General features: G+C 35.8%; 1 protein-coding gene and 1 long non-coding RNA gene across 2 annotated transcripts in view; one reads left to right on the forward strand and one right to left on the reverse strand.

The window, feature by feature from the left end:
• The window catches only part of LOC141437111 (probable G-protein coupled receptor Mth-like 3), a 19915-nt gene extending 276 nt beyond the window's left edge, over positions 1-19639 (reverse strand). The window contains exons 1-5 of the mRNA XM_074100333.1: positions 19562-19639; positions 18099-18681; positions 12337-12523; positions 11050-11241; positions 4755-4833 (exon numbers count right to left, since the gene is read on the reverse strand). Of these exons, the coding sequence (XP_073956434.1) occupies positions 4755-4833; positions 11050-11241; positions 12337-12523; positions 18099-18530 (890 nt within the window). The 5' untranslated portion in view covers positions 18531-18681; positions 19562-19639. The remainder of the gene's footprint in view (positions 1-4754; positions 4834-11049; positions 11242-12336; positions 12524-18098; positions 18682-19561) is intronic.
• LOC141436862 (uncharacterized) overlaps positions 1-22330 on the forward strand; it is a 281086-nt gene that overhangs the window by 162302 nt on the left and 96454 nt on the right. The gene's annotated exons all lie outside the window — the stretch shown is intronic.

The following is a 22330-nucleotide window of genomic DNA, read 5'->3' on the forward strand; positions in this document are numbered from 1 at the left end:
GAGTAAATTTTGCACTCGTAGTAGTAGTAGTAGTATAGGGCCCGCAGGGCTACTACGACACTCGAAACTCGAAGTCGTGTCGTGCGGTCCCTCTCGCTCTCGTATTAAATAGTGTAAGTGTCAGAGGGACCACACGACACGAATTTCGAGTTTCGAGTTTCATAGTAGCCCTGCAGCCCCTTAGGTAATCTTCGCCCACGGTTTCGCTTTAGGCGTTTCAACCAGAAAATTGAGAGGAACGTATTTTTCACGAACCAATAGGAATGCTTCACTTAGGGGTCATTCATTTATTACGTAAGACGATTTTTGACAGTTTTTAACCGACTCTCCCCCATGTAAGAAAAAATGAGAATGGGCCGACCCCTCCCCTCTGTGCCATATGTATTACGTAAGATCTAAAGGAAAAAATGAATACACGTTTGGATATTTAGCGACGTGCTGTCTTCGCAAAACAAGTGACGACTAGTTTAAAAGCGGGGTCAGTTCCCGAGAAGTGCAGGTGCAGTGATCCGTTGCCATAGAAATCGTTTACCTATACGCGCGATTTTTCAAAGTATAAACTTAACTTTGCCCTTTTTTGTGATCTTACGTAAGAACTATCAAGATTCCTCCCACCCCCTTGTAAGAAAAAATAAGACATGGTCGACCGTCCCCCCCTTAATCGTCTTACGTAATAAATGAATGCCCCCTTACCTCGCCTCGCTTCGCTCAGCTGTTTCCACCAGAGCGGGACTGTGCGACGATAGTAAATTAAGCGTTTCTACTGGTTCATGATAGACACATTCCTCGCCACACATCTTCCTAACTGATCTTTTTTAGAGCCTTTTGTACCAATTTTTATACGAGCAGTCTGTGGATCGCGTGTGCGCAAAGGCAATACAGCGCCCTACGTGTTCAGTACAACAATGCTTTCAGGGTGTTGATGGGGCTTCCACGTTCTGCAGTGCATCGGGATGTTTGCTGCAGCAAGAGTGGACTGCTTTTACACAATCATGCGCAAGCGGTGCACATCCCTAGTGCGGAGGGTGGAGGGGAGCGCCAACGGCATCCTGAGGGCATTCGCAGATAGGTTTGATTGTCAGTATCTGAATCATTGTCATATGATTCATGTACTGACAAACAAGCCTATGTACTAGTAAAAAGTGCTGAACTATTTTATTTTCTTTATTTGATTTTCTTTATTTTTGTTTGTTTCACTAACACTATGGTAAGCATCGTACATTTAACTAACACCATGTACCTAACATATTATAAGTAATACTAACAACTGATGGATCCTAGTTATCTAAATAAATAAATTTTATTATTATTATTATTACATCCTCGTCATCTCTGGCGGAAATGCAGCCTTACGCTGTGATATGTAATATTCTGAGTTCATATATTCATTCAGGACATCCTCAAACCTCAACACCAACCCAACAGAACATGAAGACAACAACTCCAGTTACGTATATTTGAAACCGTTTATTTAAACGAATTGTTATATTTCTTTACTTATTGTGATTAAATGATATTGTAACGGATAACTCACGTCTTAAACCGAGTTTAGCTAGACATGTTTCGGGCTATTTCGTAGCCCTTACTTCTCAGGACCACGCGACACGCACACTGCGCGCCACCGCCTGCTCGCGCGACTGCCCGACGAAACTAACACCGGCGCACAACTACCCGCATTTTTATCGACATTTTTATTGTAATGTCTAATGTAGGGTAACACACAACACTAACAACATCGCTCCGTAAAGGCACGTTCACACCAACCGATGACACAGCACGAGTTTTAATACTGTTTTCCAACTCAGGGGTACCGACCAACCGCAATCCCGGTTAAAATTCGGATGACGACTAATCTCAATGCCTTCAGGCACTTTCCGCGGAATGAAAATCTTTTCTCTCGCAAGTACAGACACCTTATCAAATCTGATATAATGCGTCAAATCCGAGTCCATTGAATGCTAGCAGAGCCCGTCGTCCTGTTTCCTCATACTATACGTATGTGCTCCGATACCCTAGTAGACACGTTACGCCCAGTCTCACCGATATAGCTCTTGCCATACGAACACGGAATCATGTATACCCCGGGACCACTCAGGGGCTCCTTAACTTCGGCGATCGCACCAAATGTCTAAGCTGCATATGAGGACGGAAAATCGACTTGATGCTATATCTTCGGCGCAACAAGTGCCCGATTTTATCTGTTATCCCCTTTATGAACGGTAAATATACCGGAAGCCTCTCAGCTTCCACTGGTCTTTGACGAGCCGACATGTTCGCCATACGGTTGCACTGCCTCCAGTTGTACCCATTGCTTTCCAAAACTAGTCTCACATGACCCAGTTCACGATCCACAAATCTCGGATCACAAATCGTCAAGGCTCGATTAATCAATGTTTAGGCACAGAAGATAAATGACAAGGATGGTGGTGTGAATCCGCCCTCAAGTAACGATCCGTATGAGTTGGCTTACGATAAACATACAAACATGTCGAGCTAAACTCGCTTTAAGACGTGAGTTATCCGTTACAATATATGATCCGTTACAATGTTGCAATATGAGTGAGTCTCACGGTAGGTGTATGTTCAAAACTTAATTGTGATTCTTGTGCAATAAACTATAATTAAGCATAAACTTAATAAAATATAATTCATTGTAAGATGACCATTTCGACGCCTGCTGTGATGCCTGCAAGGAATATCATTGTAACTCATTTTCACTGACTTTACCCGGCACATCAAACTAAAGATTATATTTTTTTTTATTAAAAAAATGTTAGGTCTTGGTACAAAACCGCTGTGTACATTGTAATCAACAAAGCTAAAACTAAAGAATTTTATGATTGTTTTGTCACAAATACATATTTTTACCTTTTTGATGACTTACGATGATATTCTACAACATTAGAACATTAAGTTTGAAAATTGTGTTATAACTCAGACATACAATTCTCTTTGTCATTTATTGCTAGTATGGAGTTATGTCGAGGAATAAAAATGTATTTTTTTTTATTTTTTTATTTTTTTTTTTAAATTTATCAGCGAATTATCAGCGATATGCTGAGCCGGGACCTTTTTATAGCGGCAAAATGTCTTATTGTTTTTTACTAATTAGGTATGTGTCATTGCTGTTATAAATAAATCATTTTCTTTCTTTCTTTCTTTAAATTGCGACAAAGATAGTTTGAAAGGACTATTTATATGGCGTAACTAAAGTTAGTATTATTCATCCCAATGCATTTACTTACAATGTTTTTCCATGCTCTAACTTTTAAACGCAAAGGAGTTGTGATACAAGGATAAGACCTAAAAAAATATTGTATAAATAAACATATGATTGTAACTCAAAATTGTCAAAAAGTGAGTTACGATAATATTCCTTGCAGGTGTCTATTTATTCTATCAAAAAACCGGCCAAGGGACAGACAGACAGACAGACATGGCGAAACTATAAGGGTTCAGTTTTTTCCATTTTGGCTCCGGAACCCTAAAAAGTATTAATGTAATGGCAAAAAATATTTTCCGACAGTTTTAAACAGCTGTCACAGTTGATGAAGTTTGGCATCAAGTAAAGTGTTTGCTAGCACAAACAATACCGCCAACAGTTTTAGCATGGTTTAGGTTTTTAAGATGGTTGCTCATTTACGGAACCGTTACGTCGAGAAGAGCAACTTATACAAAAGAACCATACCTTACACCTCCAATTTGTATCCCTCCTACAATTTTTCGTAAAAGTTAATTGGTTCTTTAGCATTCTATATATAATGAACGGTAATAATAAGGTATATTTGCTTAAGATGCTATAATTGCATGCTTTGTTTGCTTAAGTATTATGATTGACGGTGAAGGCGTCTTACACATTCGATAAGTAAGTTATGTACTACGTTATTTTTTGTTTTTGTTTTGACTTGAGGCTATAAAAGGTGAACTTTATGTGATACTTTGGTGTTTCGAGCTCACTTCATTCTGAAAAATATAATGCATTAATTAAATATTTTGATTAGACTAATTTTGGTTAGGTATTAATAAATTAGTCTTATGCAGTTCTCTAAATGCGCGTCGTGTAGCGTTTACGCTGCGCCTTGTCCAGGGCCTCGGATAATCGATTGCATCAGCATAGATCATTAATTCACACGGCATGATCTATATTTCTTAATAATACCACGTAACTATAATTAACTACTTATCGTGACTTTAAATGACAGTGAAAAAAAGTATCCAAGTTCCTATTTATAGTCACTAGCTAGTAAAAGTAATCTAGATTAGTAGTAATCTGATTTAAATATGACACCATCCATACATTTTGACACCACTGAACTGAGCTTAACACTAAATCGAGATTAAAAAATACACACCATGCAGCTTCATTTAAAAAATAGCGTTTTAGATTCTATACTCTCGATTCTTAACAGGTTTAACACATTGTATGTGATGTAACATTATAAGTACCTATAGGTCTTTAAAAGTACCTACGAGTAAGTGAGAAAATTGTCAGGAAGTTGGAGTTTAATTTAATAAGAATTTGATTTGGGTGTTTTTTTTTTTGGAGACGAAAATGCCAGTTACCTAATAGTCGCACGGTACTTAGAAGAAAAGACATAAGTAGACTTGAGATTTTTTCCATAAATGATAAACTTCACTTATTTTTCCACGACTTTTATTTATTAGCTTGTTAAAGTATCCCACTTGTCCCACGACAACTACAAAAATAAAATAAAGGATTATGCTTTCAGCAGCCTATTTATTTTTATTCTTACCTAAAGGTCCACCAAATATCAAAGCACATGACATTAAGCCAGAAGAATGCGGAGAGCAGTGCAAAGTAGATCACGAATGCTGAAACAAAATAGTACTTATTTTTAATTTAGTGATAAATTTCCAGCCTACAGCAATTTAAAACCTCGCAACCGTTAATGTTGCAAGATCACAAAACATAAAATTTCTAATTATAACAACTGGGAAAATATTTTACTGCAACCTTATGATCTCGTGACAACAAGAGAAACAATAAATGAAAGTAAAAAAAAAACTTGATAGATAAATACCAACTAGTGATTGGGTTCTCTAATTTTTCGCAGAAAATTGTTTCGCCGAATATTACTTCCCAACCAACTTTTCGCAGAATTTCATTTCGCCGAATGATCACTTGCCAACTTATTAAAAGATTTAGTTTTTTTTCCCAACCTCACAGTTACCAACTGTACGTTGGGTTTGTTTGTTATAAAGTCACTTTTGAAAATGACAACTTTCGGTTAGTAGAATCTTTGGTTGGCGTAATATTCATTTCTTTGTACAATGTTTCCCAAATGTTTTATTGAATAAAATAAGGGTTTCACTTAGTAACTATGTAATATAATAAACAATATGGGTAAGTGCAACATTTCCGTTGTTTTTGTTTGTGCACTAATAAAGAGTTTGTGAAAAACGCCCTTATGACAATGTTTGACCTATTGATACAAAACGGCAATGATCACGGTATCAATCTTGTACCAAATGTGTGTGTTAGATATCGAAAAACCGGCAATTACTGGGTCTTCGGTCAAATTTTGAAAACTATTTATTTACAAGAATGCCATTTTCAGTTCAATAATATTTTTCATTAAACTCATGTTTTAGATATTTAAAAAGAAATTAAAAAAAATAAAAATACGTTTCTGGCATTCACCGGCCGCTGCCGCGGCACGCTCGCTTCGCTCGCTCCGCTTCGTGCGCTGTTTGCTCACGGTTACCCTAACACGCTCCTCCTCCGTCGTCACACCTAACTGGACTTTGCCACACATTAGATTTCTGTTGCTATTCTTATCACAAAACTCTTATTTGTAATTCATATTGCCAATTGAAAAAACGGTGTGTAACTGTACTTACTTTAAATAAGTAAAAAGTTGGCTTATGTATGAAAAGGGAACTGTTACACTGACGAAACATTATTCGTTTAATAGTTTGTAGTTGTTGTAAATGATAAGTTTTACAAACGTTTTGAGTCATTATGATATTCTGCTATATAATAATTCGACCAAATGACACGTTGTCATACAAAAATTTGGTAATAGTTAGTTGTCAAAGTGAATCTTCAGCAAAACGAATTTCTGCGAAAAGGCAGAACACCAGGTAATTGTTATAAAAGCAAAGGACTTTTTCACAATTCATTATCAGGTGACAGATGAAATCATCATGTACATCTTTAATTATATATCTGAAACAAATGAAAGAAAATAAATATGAACGACATACTAATGTATAAAAAAAATACCATCTGCACCCTTTTGTACAATAAAGAAGTTAAAGTAATAAGTACTAAAAATTAGTAGAAAGTTGCCATAAATACTTATGTTTATGTCTATTGTTGGACTCACAAAGAAATCATTTATTGCCACAAAAATAAAAAATAAAACAGTGAAAAAAAAAACTTAAAGTAAACTTAACCTAATTATCGCATTCCGCAATTATAATGTTGTCATGGCTTGCGCGATTGATAGTGTCGATGGTAGATAGTACCAATAGGCCTACAGATGTAGATGAAAACTATCATAAGTGTGGTAAGACTAGATTAAATCACGAAAATAAACTTGTTTCATTCTGTTATCGGCTATTTCCTAATAATTGGGACGGCGCCAAGTCTGACATTTGTCATTTGACTAAAACTATTTCTATTTGCAACGGCATTAATTGAGTGCACAGATTTTTCATGCTCACGGAAATTGAAGATATTATTTACTTATGATATCAATTTATCTTAAATAATTAAACATGTCGTCGAGCTACTGTTGCTGTATGGTAAATGGGCCATTTTTTATTTTTCTTTTCTCAGATTTCAATGCAATTGGTGAATTGGTAAAGTTGCATATTCTTACTATGGTAAGCCCAATTTCACATTATGTCCTACAAATTCTTCCATTGAGTTACACAAAATGTATGGAAATTTCGTAACTAAACTGAAAATATAGTATAAAATGAGGAACTCAAAATGAAAAATGGCCCAAATAGCGATTTTTTAGTGACGATAAAACGCAACAACACTAGACACCTTAGAATTCAGATGACTGAGAGAGAGCGAGCTGCCAGATGTGCCGCTTAGCAAGAGAAATTTAATCTTAGCATACGTATATCCCTTATTTGTGTCTTAGCATGCCAAAGGGAGTTACTGCTATTTAGACTATTTAGCCAAGACGCTAAGGGAGGCAAATGTAATCAAGCGGATTTTTACGGCACATCATGTTGGAAAGACTACGTCAGTCCTGAAAAAACCATCAGAGGCCAAGAACAACAGTCCTTTAAAAAAAAACACAACTCAAAATGTAGTAACTAGAGGAATTAAGTAATAATCATTATTAAACTAGGTACTCATAAGTAAGTACTAGATACTAATGTAATACCTGTAAGTATTCTTGCATAATATATATTTCGGGGATCTCGGAAACTCGGAAACTCTCGATGAAATTTGGTATGTAGGAGTTTTCTGGGATGAAAAATCGATCTAGCTTGGTCTTCTTATCTCTGAGAAAACGATTGTTGTCGAGTTTCAGCCCGAGCAAAGCTCGGTCGTCCAGGTACTATTATAAATGCGAAAGCTTGTGCATGCGCGCGGCGTTGAATAGCTAACATGAGGCCGTATTGTCTAACGTTTCTGACGCTTGCGATCGCAATCAAGTGACAGTTTTTGTATGCGAAAACTGTCATTTCGTCACTACCCACTACTTTAAAAAAAACTCGTAGCTCAAAATAGTTAATTTTTCTGGGTGAACTTTATAGACATTACATCAAGGTTAAATTTGTTGGCATATTGATTTTAGATACGAGATTTTTTCAAAGTAGTGACGATTTGATTGTTAGGCAATACGGCCTCAGTACCACTACCATGAGTTTACAGTGACCGTACTCGATAGCGACGACGTAAATTATTTGTAGAGGCGCTGTACAATTCTGCATACAAAGAATTTACGCCGTCGCTATCGAGTGCGGTCACTGTAAACTCATGGTAGTGGTACTGATTCTTTATCCGAGCAAGCTGCCGAGTCCCCTGTGCCGTCAACTTGACTCCATCATTGTAGCCTTTAATGAATGAACTAGTTTCAATATCACGGTAAAACATAAATGTATTTTCCTTAATTTGTTGGTTCCCTTCATTAACACGTCTCATCTCATTGTCTCTGCCATTATTATCAAGGAAAAAACAAATAGAATCATAACCAATTCTGTGTTTTACTTTGTGTTGTACCGTAGATGAATCAATAGAAGTATAATAGCTAGGCACATAAGTGATTTTTCCCTTGTGTAAACTGCATTGGCATTAGTTACAAATAAAATACTTAAAAACTATAAGTATAAAATTAAAGTTTTTTTTTACAAAAAATAATAATAATAATAATACAGTCCCTTAGTTACAATACTAAACACTAACTATATCTAAACTATATCTACGTTCAGTGGAAGTGTAGAATGCTTCCACCGTTATAAATTTTAAAATAATCCTAAGGTGAAACTCCCACAAGGTTCTGTTACTGTTCATTGCGCGGATATAGCGCTTGTCGCACTTTGGTTACCTTCCAGCACACGCAATGAACAGAGAAAAAGCGCGTATCATGCCACCGGTCGCCGCACTAAGTCGATGCCGGACCGGAAAACTCTTTCCGGTTTTAACTAAATTCACCAGTTTAAGGGCATAGTGGAAGGGTGTGAAGTAATTAAACAAATTTTACTACTAATTATACTATACACCGTAAATTTAAGCCAGCAGTGTCCATAGGGACGCGATCGCCGATTTGCTGCGACGAAAACACACCTTTCTACCAAAGTAATTAAAAACCACAATTAACTAACCTAACCAACAAAACGTTGGAAAACCCCCGACTTTGCCACTTCAAAGTTCAATATCTTCCGATTTTGATGAAACATGGTCTAAGAACCTTCGCTAAAAAACCTGATTTCATATAAAAAACTGCATTCAAATTGGTCCATCCGTTTAAGAGTTACGGTGCCACAGACAGACACACAGAGAGACAAACAGATAGACAAACAGACACACATAGCGGACAACTAATAACACCCCTCTTTTTGCGTCGGGGGTTAAAAACAGAATGAACCTTAATTACGTACTTTTAACTTCATGGCTTTGCACATTTACACAGCTTTTAATTTAACCGACCGAAAAAAAAATATTTCAGTAGTACTTACCTGCTGTTTTTTTATGTGTTTATGTCATTTGATAGGTAATCCATCATTTTACCGAAAATTGTTTCATCGATTATCGTTTCCCTTAACACTATTCGCAGATTTTTGTTATCACTTAGAAATCATTTATCGAACTTCGTTTCATCGCTCATACAATTGCTCGAATTACCTTTTACACAAGAATCAACTCATCGAATATCTTCATTATTTTATTTGTATATCGACATAACTAGTCGTTCATCGAATCACCTTTACTATAATTTTGGTTCATCGGAAGTTTCAGTTCCTAAAATTCTTATAACACAGAAAATCGTTTCACCAATGTTACTATAATTGATAATACGTTTCTATGACAATACGTTTCGTCGAAACACTAATTTAATATTAGATGGTATAATATCACCCGTGCCAAACGCAAAAAAAAACATTTGATTTGTGCGAGCGAGCAAAGCAAGACGGTTCGGAGCAGAAGCGACTCGGATAGGTTAGGTTTAGAAGGCTAAGGCCTTCGATGTTAGGTATTTTTTTTATAGAAGCTCGGATAATATTGCTTCACAAATGATCTTTGCTGATGGATTCTTAAATACTTAGAGGATAATTGATGAATTGATATTAACTTACGACTGACCGCAATATATTTTCTAAACGTGCTGCAATAACAAATGCATCGTTCGATGAATCGTGACCGCGATGAAACATTGTTCTTGGCAATAATAATATATAGGACGTACCGTCTGTGAATCATGTTTCGATAATTTGATACTATTAATAACTTATAATTCTATGACAGGTAAATTCGGTGAATCGTTACGCTACGATTTGAGACACATTCGAAACGATTTACGATGAAAAGTTGCTCGATTATATAAAAAAGTAATGAATTGAAGATTATGTGATTAGAAAAAAAAGGTAATGAAATTCGTGGAATAGTTTTCGATGAAATGAAAATCGACGTAACAAATTTCGATATAATGACAGCTACCATATTTGATATCTTTATCGTCTGGGAATTGATTTAGATATTTATTTTATTTGAAGGTATTTATTTGAAATAAGTTCTCATAATATAGGTGGTACTACAAATTCGTACGGAACCCTCAGTGCGCGACTCCAGTTTCTACTTGGCCAGTTTTTTAATGAGCAGTGGCTTTCAGCTAAAACATGATTGGTCGCTTATGCATGTCTTCGCTCTGCTCCGCTTCAATGGAAGCATTTCAGAACGAAGTCTAATGAAATTTACTTCTGAAGTTAACTCGAAGCAGAAATTTTTCCGCAAATCAACCGTTCTGAAAAGTAGTGAGACTTGGCCTAATTGAGTCATTCTACGTAGTGGTTTATACTCGTAGGACACCTAAGTTATTAGTTTAACATCCTATAAAATACACACACAAGCTATAACGTGTTTGATTCAAATACTAAATAATGATAAACAATTAATAATTAATAATGCTTAAAATTAATTGACCATGCAATTTTTATGAAACATGGAAGACACAAGCAATCAGTTTATCTAATGCTAGATGATAAGGGATTAGAGCGGCTTGAGTAAGCAAATCATGCAGGCATGATGATTAGTTCAATGGTAACACGATATAGGTTCAATGATGGCTTCGTAAAATTGAACAACTTAACAGTTTAGAATGATTCACGGTTAATTACATACTTACACTAGATATATTTGTTATGGGATGTTGATGTTATATTTGATATGGGATGTAATGTTATAACGACAACTTAGATAATTTGCCAACTAAGTGAAATGGAGTAGCAGAAGATAGATATATGACGATATGAAGAGAATGTTAAATCGTGCGTATCGGGGTAAACCTAGTCTGTAGCAAGCAGCAGACTTATATAATAAAACGTGGTTGAATCAATACTTACTGAGTCCAAGGCAGACGTTGATGGTGATATTATCCACAGTCAGCAATATCTGCATGGAGGAGAGGAAGGCGAACCCAACGCACATGCAGGCCAGGTAGACCATCAAAACGCGCCCGTGCAGATTTTGGAGTTCTGGTAGCCACGCGTACACTGCTATTGTTACGATGAAGAATACGCAGGAAATCAGCATGCCTGCAACAATTTAGTATTATTTTATTCGTAGCAATCACTTAGCTTACGATCGCAAATTTAAATGTGTGAAAGTTCTATCAATTTCGTCCTTATTCCATGCTTTCTACTAAGGCAAACTCTATGCAAAAAAATAGAGTTTTATGTGTGAGGATTTAGGCGAGGCATTCATGAGTCAGTTAGTCGGGAGTTTTGTATTTATTCATTAGACCTTGGAGGGTTAAGTTAAAATAAAAGTTATTTATATTAAATCATGCAACATTATAGTCCATGAATAGTAATGAACCGGAACGCGACTAAAAGCCGCACGTGGACGTGAAGCAGCAGGGTCATATTTTTTTTATGAATGTGAGTATTTTTTTATGAATGAGACAAGATGTTACACATCTTAAAAATCATTGATGACTTGGTCATTTAAAGTGCGGGATAGGCTAAATGCCTTTAACCCCTAGATCATCCAAAAACTTCAGGACCATTAGCAGTCAGCAGAGACATCATTCGGACGTTCTGGACTATTTATCAAAGCTAACCATATTAAATTTAGACGAGTTCCCCAATTTCGATGTCAACTGACTTAGTCGGTGGGTCACTAGGCGAACAACCACATGCATATTCTTTTTTGAATATTGTGATTGCACAAAAATTGGTTTCAGTTGTGTTCTGTGAGGCACGTATATGTATATGCGGTCATATTTAGTGATATTTGGTGGCCATGAATTTGCATAAACAGTTACCTACCAAACTACTTAACCAATATTGTTGTTTTTGTTTATAAAATACTCATTTGGATTAATTGGATTCTATAAATAGCCAGTTCGATTGGATACAAGGTAGGATTATAAGTAAACCCACGTGGTCGTGATGAAATATTGACAGCAGAACGAAAGTAAATATTTTGTTAAGACCAAATTCCTAACTCTTCATTTTATATTTCACATAGGTAAATCTATTTTATCTGAATTACACAATGAGTGTTCCTGAGCTACAAATTTGAAATTTGTGACGGGAGTTTTAATTTTATTTCAAAGTGTCCAAAGTTTATATCCATCTCACCTGATAGTACTGGAACGAGAGAAAAAAAGATATTGTCTTACTTACAAACGTAACTACTGGTATAGTTGTGCTCTTCGTCCTCATTGGCGAAGCAGACGAGCGCATCAAGCCTGGTGAAGTTCTTCTTGGTCTCCGGGTCCTGAGTAATGAAGGTGTCAATGCAGTACTGGTCCGGGTCGCGCTTCATCCATGGAGGGATAGCGCTCGGCAGCTCGATGAAGAGCTTGCCGTCCTGAAGAAGTGAACTGATGTTGAATTATACAAAGATGTGGTGGCTGAGCTGTTTGGTCTAGAGCCTATTAATTAAAAGGTTAGGGATTCAAAACCCCGCATAAATTAAGTTTGAAATGATCTGGAATTGAATGATAATAGGTTAGGTTAACTACAGCCGTGGTGGCCTAGTGGTTTGAACAGCCGTGGTGGCCTAGTGTTTGAACAGCCGTGGTGGCCTAGTGGTTTGACCTACCGCCTCTCAAGCAGAGGGTCGTGGGTTCAAACCCCGGCTCGCACCTCTGAGTTTTTCGAAATTCATGTGCGGAATTACATTTACGTGGCATTATGCTGAGTGGGGACCTGTTTAGCGTCATGTATGTCTTTATTTGTTCTATGTTTGTTCCTATGTTTGTTTTTTATGGCGTTAAATAAATGTATTTTTTTTCTTTCTTTCTTTATTTGAAATTTACCACAAGCTTTGCGGTGAAGGAAAACATCGTGAGGAAACCTGCACAAACCTGCGAAGCAATTCAATGGTGCGTGTGAAGTTCCCAATCCGCACTGGGCCCGCGTGGGAACTACGGCCCAAGCCCTCTTGTTCTGAGAGGAGGCCTGCGCCCAGCAGTGGGACGTATATAGGCTGGGATGATGATGATGATGATGAGGTTAACTTATTGGTAACCTAACCTAAAGTTATCATTATTTCAGAATACTCATAAATACTATTTAACATAAAGTACTTATGGCTTTTTAATTAGACAAATTAGGTAGGGTATAGAGTAATATATATATAGTAGTAGTAGATTTACTCATAACAGATGGGAACGCTGAATTCACATTCATTATTAACATTAACCATTTTGTTATGTTGATGTTTTGGTTGCATCCAGCAACAGCTAGTGATTTGTCAAGGAAAACCACCTTATTATCATACATCTGCAATCTTATATAATGTAAATCCTAATTTAATATTATATAAACGCGAACAGAAATATATTATCATCCAGATGTGTCGACTCTTACAATTAAATTACCATATTCTACTAATCTTACAAATGCGAAAGTTTGTGTGTTTGGATGTGTGTGTTTTGTTACACATTCACGTTAAAACTTGGTACATTACATTTAGACAATAGACATATAGATATTAGGTATTTTAAGCCGTGTACTGCCGTTTCGCACAATTTTATTTCCCAAATGTTTCATTTCCGAAGTACCTATCAAATTTCTCCGAAATCAAAAATTAATCTCAGAATATTTTCTAATGGTTTTATAGAGCACAGTAGGATAGGTTAGGTTTGTTTTATGAAAGTTCCGAAAATAATATGGTAAATCTCTCATTCCGAGATCGACCCCTTCTCATTCCTTAAGTGGCCGGATTATAGATACGTAGATAGATGAGAAATCCCAGGAAGTGCCACATGTTTTTTTGTGTCAATATTTCTACTACTATATTACTACTACCATGATTTTCTAAAAAAAATATTTAAAATGTAAAAACGAAAATCAAGAATGAAATATAGAAAGAATACTGAGTAAAGAAACACTTCGTCTCTTATTAGATTCCTTCGTATGGTTAAGTCAATGATCAGCTCAAAGACAGCTGATGGAGTGAACTGTGGAGTAAACTAACTCGTTAGACAACTCTTTAAGGCTTCCGTTACAGGTGTGTTCTCCGACATCTGCAAAAATATGTATCCAACTAGGCATGTATTTATAAATATCTAAATTGTAATAATATAGGTATCCAACGTATTTTGTTTTGTTTTTAATTTAGCAACTGGTCTCTTTAAATAATATTATTATACATGCTACTTAGTCTTGTCCTTCTAACAACAACGCGCTTGTGTGCATATATTTTGGAACTTGAATGTTCAGTATCAATTGATACATTTAAATAATTTAATTTAAACTATTTACAGTTGTCAAATTACAATTTCTTCGAAAATGAATAAATAAATATAATATCACGGGACAATTCACACCAATTGACCTAGTCCCAGAGTAAGCTTAGCAAAGCTTGTGTTATGGGTACTAAGCAACGGATAAATATAACTATATAGATAGAAACATACTTAAATACATATTAAACACCAAGACCGAGAACAAACATTCGTATTTTTCATACAAATATCTGCCCCGGCACGGGAATCGAACCGGGACCTCAAGCTTCGTAGTCAGGTTCTCTAACCACTAGGCCATCTGGTCGTCAAATACCATGTCATGAAATACCGGAACAAGAACCCATTGAAAAACAAGTATACCTACTTAGGAACTGAGTGTTCCATTTCCATTCCATCGCACACATGAAACGGTTTTTAATATGTTCTAGTTTCTGTTTAATTTGGAAAATATATCTTCTGATTTTCCAAAACATGCAGCAATAATCAAAATTAGTTGGCCTGATAATTGAGTTAACGTAAAGAATAAATTGCTTATTATTGTTATGGGGCAATTCCAATGTGATCTCGTTCCATTCAGATAGGTACAATTAACATATGGGCGTTAATATTTACACGAACGAGTTTGTTTGTTCGTTTTTTGCAATCAAAATATAACAGACTAACGATAAATGTTTCATAGTTTACAAATTATTTATTCATGTAGTCTTATGTAGTTAATAGTGCGTAGTATAAACACCTATCTTTAGCGGTCCGAGGGTCACCGGCGGTGCTGGCTGAAAATAGCGCTGGGGTGTTTTTAACGCTTCAGCATTATGCTGAGCCAGTGTCCGATTCACAACCGGAATGACAAATAAATAGTATAATTCTTGTTGCTTATCTGTACTTAATAATATTGCTGTGTCTTGCTTGTGTTGTGAATAAATGTATTTTCTTTCTTTATTCTTTCTTATAAATTCAATGACAATCAGTGTCATCAAATTTATGGTTGTCGTTTTGCACAAAAGTCGGAAACGTTAATGATTTTTGTAAGAGATTCAATGAAGTGTCTCTTCAATATTTGTTGACTATACTAAGTTTGTTAACTGTTGACAATCACTAAAACTATAATAGACAACGTCCAAGGTTCAAAGTGGTACTACTGGCAATATGTAGGCGTAAAATCACTTGGCACTATTTCATTGAGACTCAACAGTTAATATTTTCAACCATTTTCAATGAAGTTATGGTAGTCTTGTGGTTTTAATATAGCATCTCGAGCGCGGTCTCGGTCGCGGTTTCGAGTAATTTCGCACTAAAATTCAGTTTTTCGGAATTTAAGGGCAAAATTACACATGAAATTTTTGCGTTGAAGAAAAATATCGTGAGAAAAGTTTAACACCTACCCACCTACGAAGAAATTCAATGCCCACTGCTGGGCACAGGCCTCCTCTCAGACAAGAGGCTTGGGCCATAGTTCCCACGCGGGCCCAGTGCGGATTGGGAACTTCACACGCACCATTGAATTGCTTCGCAGGTTTGTGCAGGTTTCCTCACGATGTTTTCCTTCACCGCAAAGCTCGTGGTAAATTTCAAATGTAATTCCGCACATGAATTTCGAAAAACTCAGAGGTGCGAGCCGGGGTTTGAACCCACGACCCTCTGTTTGAGAGGCGATAGGTCAAACCACTAGGCCACCACGGCTTTTTTTGGCACTGCCTATTGTGTGCAAATTCCACTCCGCACTGGACCCGTGTGGGAACTACAGCCCCCATATAATAAGGAAGCATTTGCCCTACAGTGGGACATATGTAGGCCGAGTGATGATAACTAAGTGAAGAATTCCGTAAAACGATTTCTTTGCGTTTTTCCTACAGCCGTGTACGAGTCGTCTCGATCTATTGTTTCAAACCATAAATTATTTATGAACAAAGCCATCATAAAAGTATTAGTTCATCCTTAACCTTTAATCTACAAAGTCTCGTCTGCTGCAATGACCATGGCCGTGATGTTACCTAACAGTTTGTAGTTTTTTCACCGTACGCTCTGCCACGCCATTTAGGGACGGATGAGTGCCTGTATATTTATAATTCAAATTCACACGAAAAACTATGAGAGATTTTACAGTATTATTACGATCACGATCACTTGATATTATTATATCTAACTATATAAATATATGTTTCTGTGGATGTATGAACAGTAGCTAGAGCATAGCAGTAGGACATGAGAATAAAATATAGATAGGGAAATAATCCGCCTTGTTAAAGAATGCACAAAAATTTTATGAATTCATTTTGAAATTTAATTTTATTTAGTTTTTTTTCGAATTATTTTGATTACACTGTGTCACTTGTGGAAAAGTTCTGACTGAAAAGTTGAGTTAGTACCTACTTGAGGCAATGATTTCAGAATACCTGAGTGGAAATTGTTCTTAATTGTGAGTAAATAAACAACAGAAATAAGAATCTTCTCTTTTTCTGAAGACTTGTAAAAAGTTAGCTAAGCTGTGTAGCCATTTTTATTATGGTCTTTTAACAGCCGCTTACTGGAATAAAAATATTGATTTAGTGATTAAATCAATTTTTACCATTGACCATGACCATTAAAGTAGTAAATACTAAGGTGATTTAAGTTGATTTAATTCATATTCCAGAAAAAATTGTAGTCAAAATTTACTTTTCTCAAACATGCTATGTAATGTTTATGTTGTGTTCCTTAAAACAGGCTTCAAAATATACTGTTGCAGGCCTAGGCCTGCAAGACATCAGTATTTTGTTTCAATGCAAATACACGACTTGAAATTAATAATCTGAATTTCTGTGGTTCATTTATTAGTTACTGAATAAATTCACAGGACTATGAATATTCTATTTGTAAATATAAAAATATTACCGACGCGTTTTACGTCAAATTACAATTTAATTTACATAATAAAGTATTAATGTAGCTGATTAAATGGGCTGCAGTTCGTGTATAATGGCCCTAAAAGCCGAAAAACAAACACAATAAAAAAAAGTTTTGGCGGGAAAATTTACAAGTGTCATTGTCTTTTTTTGATTGACTGAACTTGGACTTAAGCCATTTTGCAAGTAAGATCCATTGTCATTTCAAAAGTTTCGTTTAGAAACGTGATTTTTTATTTTTGCAGTCCATTATATATACATGTTTTATAGCAATTTTATTTTATTGGGATTATTTTAACGTTTTAAAAAATCATGTTAGAATGAAATAAACACTTATATAGATGGCAGTTATAACTTGAGTCTGGTACAATTTTAGTTGTCTTACGAATAAAACATTAGATTTCTAGGAGTTTTTATTTATTTTAGTGCAAGTTTGAGAAAAGCACTATACAAGCCTCGGCGTGAAAGAACATGCCATCCTCGTATACCTATCCTATACATACTCGGCCTGCGAGCCTTTCTTTCCCGGCCTCTGCAGTAATTTACTACTAAATATATTATTTGGTGTGATGTATTATTAATGTTTCATAAATAAATCAACTTATTATATTGTGGCATCATATCTATCAATACCTATTTGGGGACGCGGTAGTTAACATAATTATACTTATACTTATACCTATTCGGATTTCGCGTAGATTAGCACACTTTGTAATTTATAGTCTAGAAAGTTTTCAACATGGTCAACAAAACTTGTCCCAGTCAAGACCTCATTATAATGTTGTTTAATAATCTTAGAGTTTCTTACCTTTAAGAGATGTAGATTATCTGATATCTGTGACAGCTTCAACCTAGCAGCGTTTAGGCACTCAACCTTGCCAAATAACAAATGAAACTTCGACACATCGACTCCCTTCAGTTCTCCATAGTCATCCCATATCGGTGGATCAAAGGGGCTGCTCACATTAGCACAGCTTTTATTCTGCGTGTACCCTTGTCCGAGCGGGCAACACTTTCTAACACAGATTTTCTTCCAACAAATACAACCCCTTTGCGTTCCGGTCTTCTTATCGAAGAAGTATTCGTGTTGCTGATATCGTTCTCCGTCGAAGTTTATGTCACCGTTGGATATGTGTGTTCCTTGTGATATATCCACACTAGTGTTATAATCACAGTATTTAATGGGTTCAGAGAGCACATGAGTCGCAAAACCAACCAACAATAGATTAATTCTGTACATGGTCACTGCACAGCCACGCGCGACTTTCACTTGTTTTTGTTTTCCTCAAATTAAACCGTTGAGGTAATGTTGATACCAGTTTTAAATATACATTTATATTTGAAGGGATTGTCAGTGATGCTTACAGGTAGGCAACCGGTCGCGGAATGAACTGCGGTGAGTAGTGAGTTTGGTTATTCAAGCAGGGAATACCGTAGCAAAGCGGTTTCCATCGACGCTATTAATTCTTAAATGAATACCTACGTAAACATTAACCTAAACTTCCGTGTTAATAACATCACTATTTTTTGTGACAGTGATTTCAGTAGGTCCCCGTCTCAACGATAGTTTTTTTTAGGAAACTAACTTTTTTTTATTAAAGTAGTAGATAATGAGCCATCAACAGCACAGCTCCGATGGTGTAGTTTTTAGATAAAAAATTTAAACATTAAGTTTTTATTTCACTTTGGATGGCTTTCATTTGTGAACGACTATTAGTGGACATTAGACCTGTATAAACGAATAATATATTTTTAATAATTATAATTCTAAAATAATCAGATTTTTGTTTAATGTGTTAATAATTTGTACGCGATACAAGGGACAAGAAGACTGTAACACCATTTATACTGTATTCTAGCAAATAAACGATTCTGATTCTGATAGAAATTTTATAATTAACACACTGCGGTAGCGGAAATTGTAGTAGTTAGTTGACAAGAATAGGTAGGAGAATCCGACAGATATTTTCCGATCTCGTTTAGAACTCTGGCTTGGAACTATGAAAATAGATTAGGAATGTACCTACTATTAAACAATGACGATAGCCGGTTCATTAAAGTGCCACTAAAATTCTTTGCACATCATACACAGGATAGATCGATCGTAAAATATAATTAGGTAATCTAGACACAAATGCAATGCAAAATAGTTTCCAACAATATCACAATGACATTTATAATCCAAACATGAAAATGATCACAGAGTCGAAAATATCAATAAAAGAGACACAATAACATAAACAAATGACAAAAGAAACCACGTCCGCTAACTTTGTTAAAAAAGAAGTGGCGGTAATCGCGACGTCTGCATCTCACGAGATCTTCGACCGAACTGGAACCACTTATTTAACTTGCATAGGCCCATGACTTGAATTATAAACACCGGTGATTCCGCCGTTCGACTACTGCACGCGGTAATGACAGCTCTTCGCTCGTAGTGGGTAAAAAAGTCACACTGCCTTGCAAACGCAACGACCATGCATAAAATCAAATCGAGAAAACTTGAGTGTTTTACTTCCCAAATGCATATTTTATAACAAACCGGGAAGCACACAACATAGAGAATTTTATTGCTGCTGATATTGTTGTGTGGGGTATTGAAGTCGTCGAATTATCCTATCAGTACAGCTAGTATTTTGTTTTTTGTCATTCAGTTTTTTGATTGTAAGAAACTCGCGTTTGACATTTTTGATTTTCTTCTTAATTATGATTTATGAAGCCAGCTGTCCTTTAGGTTGGATTATTGTTTCTAAATTGAGATAACCTATGCGATTCCAGGGGGAAAAATATCTACCGTGACAATGTTTCGTTTTAAAGGTGAGACAAGTCCAGATACCACAGTACACAGTGTTTAAGCCAGTAAGTAATAAAAGTTTCGAAATGCAACGAGTTAACGATTGCAGCAGGGCTACTACTACGAAACTCGAAACTCGAAGTTCGTGTCGTGCGGTCTCTCTGACACTTATACTGTTTTAATGCGAGAGCGAGAGGGAAGGTACGACACGAACTTCGAGTTTCGAGTTTCGTAGTAGCCTTGCAGTTTCGTACCGCGACCCCGACTAAGACACCACTCGTTTATTCATACCTCTATCTCGGTTTTAATTAATCCATCTTACAAATGAAAAAACAGATCCTTTATAGAAATAATGCACTTAGTGATAGGTACTCGTTTCTATTTGTTAGTTGGGGTCCAACTGAAACAGGGGATTATTTGGAATTTCTACTTACAGACTTAATCTTCTGTCTTTATTTCAAACTAAACTTCTTTTTAGTTATACTTAAGTAGAATCCCTATATTATCTTGCAGGTATGCTGAAGTTAATAATAAATGGAAGTGATTTTTGATGTGGGCTTGGGGTTAATGATCTGATGTAAGCAATAATGAATATTAACTAGCTTTCCTTGTAACTTGAACTAGGTATGCCAAAAACTAACAAACAAACACATTTGATTTACCTAAGCCTCAATACTTTGATGCATAACTAGCTTTAGCTTTTTTTAGTGAACTTTTTAACTTTTATTTCCACTACACTCACACAGCAAAGCGTGCAATATATATCTGATACGACTCTATTTCTAGAACTAGTACGACGTGTTAAGCACACTCGCTGTGGCAGAAATTAATGGTGACTACTAGAGCCTCTAAATTATCTCTTTTTCTAGATGTTTCTAAATATTTTTTTATAAAATAAGAGTGCATTTCCGACTATGCAGGTTAACAAAAAAACCTTTATCAGGTGAGCTATCACAAAATATCACATCAATCACGGTCAGTTTTATGTAAAAAAAAATGACACCGAAGTAATTAAAGTTATATAGTTTGAATTGCGTTACAGTTGCTACAGCGCCAACAGCCCCTCCCTCAGTGGAACTTAAAATTAACCTACATAGTAGTGATGACTAATATAACAGCCGGTTAACTCGAATCAACATTTCCATTCAATTTTATTTATTATTTTAGAAGCAGGTTCCATCGGGTGTTTGTAAAGTCATCAAGTATGCAAAATATCACACGTTTACAATCATATCACATTCGTTTTAGTGACATCTACCGGATCATAGGTGGACGGCCTGCCATCCCTTCTTGCAGTAACCTGGTTTCTATTTAGTTCTAGAAAAATGTGCTAGATGGCGCTAATTTAAACCATCTTTGAGGCCCATTTTCACCGAGTAGTTAACAGGTCACTTTCTAATTTGGGGTAGACTGTTAGTTAACTTTTACCAACCGATTACAAATAACTAGGGACATTGTTGGCTTCGATCACTATCGATCACTAATCACTACCCAACCAGCAAAATCCCTCTTACAACCATCTCAAGACTAAAAATTTTCACTCTAATATTGATTTTATATCATCGTATAAGCCTGGATTTGGGCACAAATTATAAGCGTATTTATTTTAACATCGTCCTAATATCAGTCTTATTGAATACTGTTCGCATTTACAATAATCTTTACAAAACTAATTTAAGCTGCCTTAGGCTAATATCGCTTTTACGTAAGTATTTTGTAAGCCTGCATAGGCTTATATTGGTCCAACGTTAGAATCTTGTGAGCCTAAACAAGCTTATTTTGATTTTATGTACGACCACACGAAATTTTGAAACATTCCGCGTGCATTATGCTCGGTGAGTGAACTGCAGCGTGGCAGAATAAAATATTGTAGTGACAAACTGAATGCAAGTATAATAATAGTAGTAATATTAATAACGTGTTTGTTATCATTGGTGGTTCTTTATGTTGCACGGTAAGTATTTACGTTGGAAGATATTATTTACTGTAAAGTAGACCCTGTTTTACGCTTCAAATTTCATGCGCCCACTCAAATAATCAATTAAAATAGTATTTTCTATCCTCGTATATTTTTTTATTTCTATAATTGTAGTGAAAATGATGCCATTGTTATAGTTGCACTTTTCCAGCACACTATTAGACTATTGTAAGATCATTTACTCTAATATTAGCATTCTGAATACCAATGGTACGGCCATGTTGAATTAATTTAGGGTTCCTTGCTTTACCTACATAAAACATGAACT

Source organism: Choristoneura fumiferana, chromosome 17 (assembly GCF_025370935.1).
Source record: "Choristoneura fumiferana chromosome 17, NRCan_CFum_1, whole genome shotgun sequence".
Lineage (NCBI taxonomy): Eukaryota > Metazoa > Arthropoda > Insecta > Lepidoptera > Tortricidae > Choristoneura > Choristoneura fumiferana.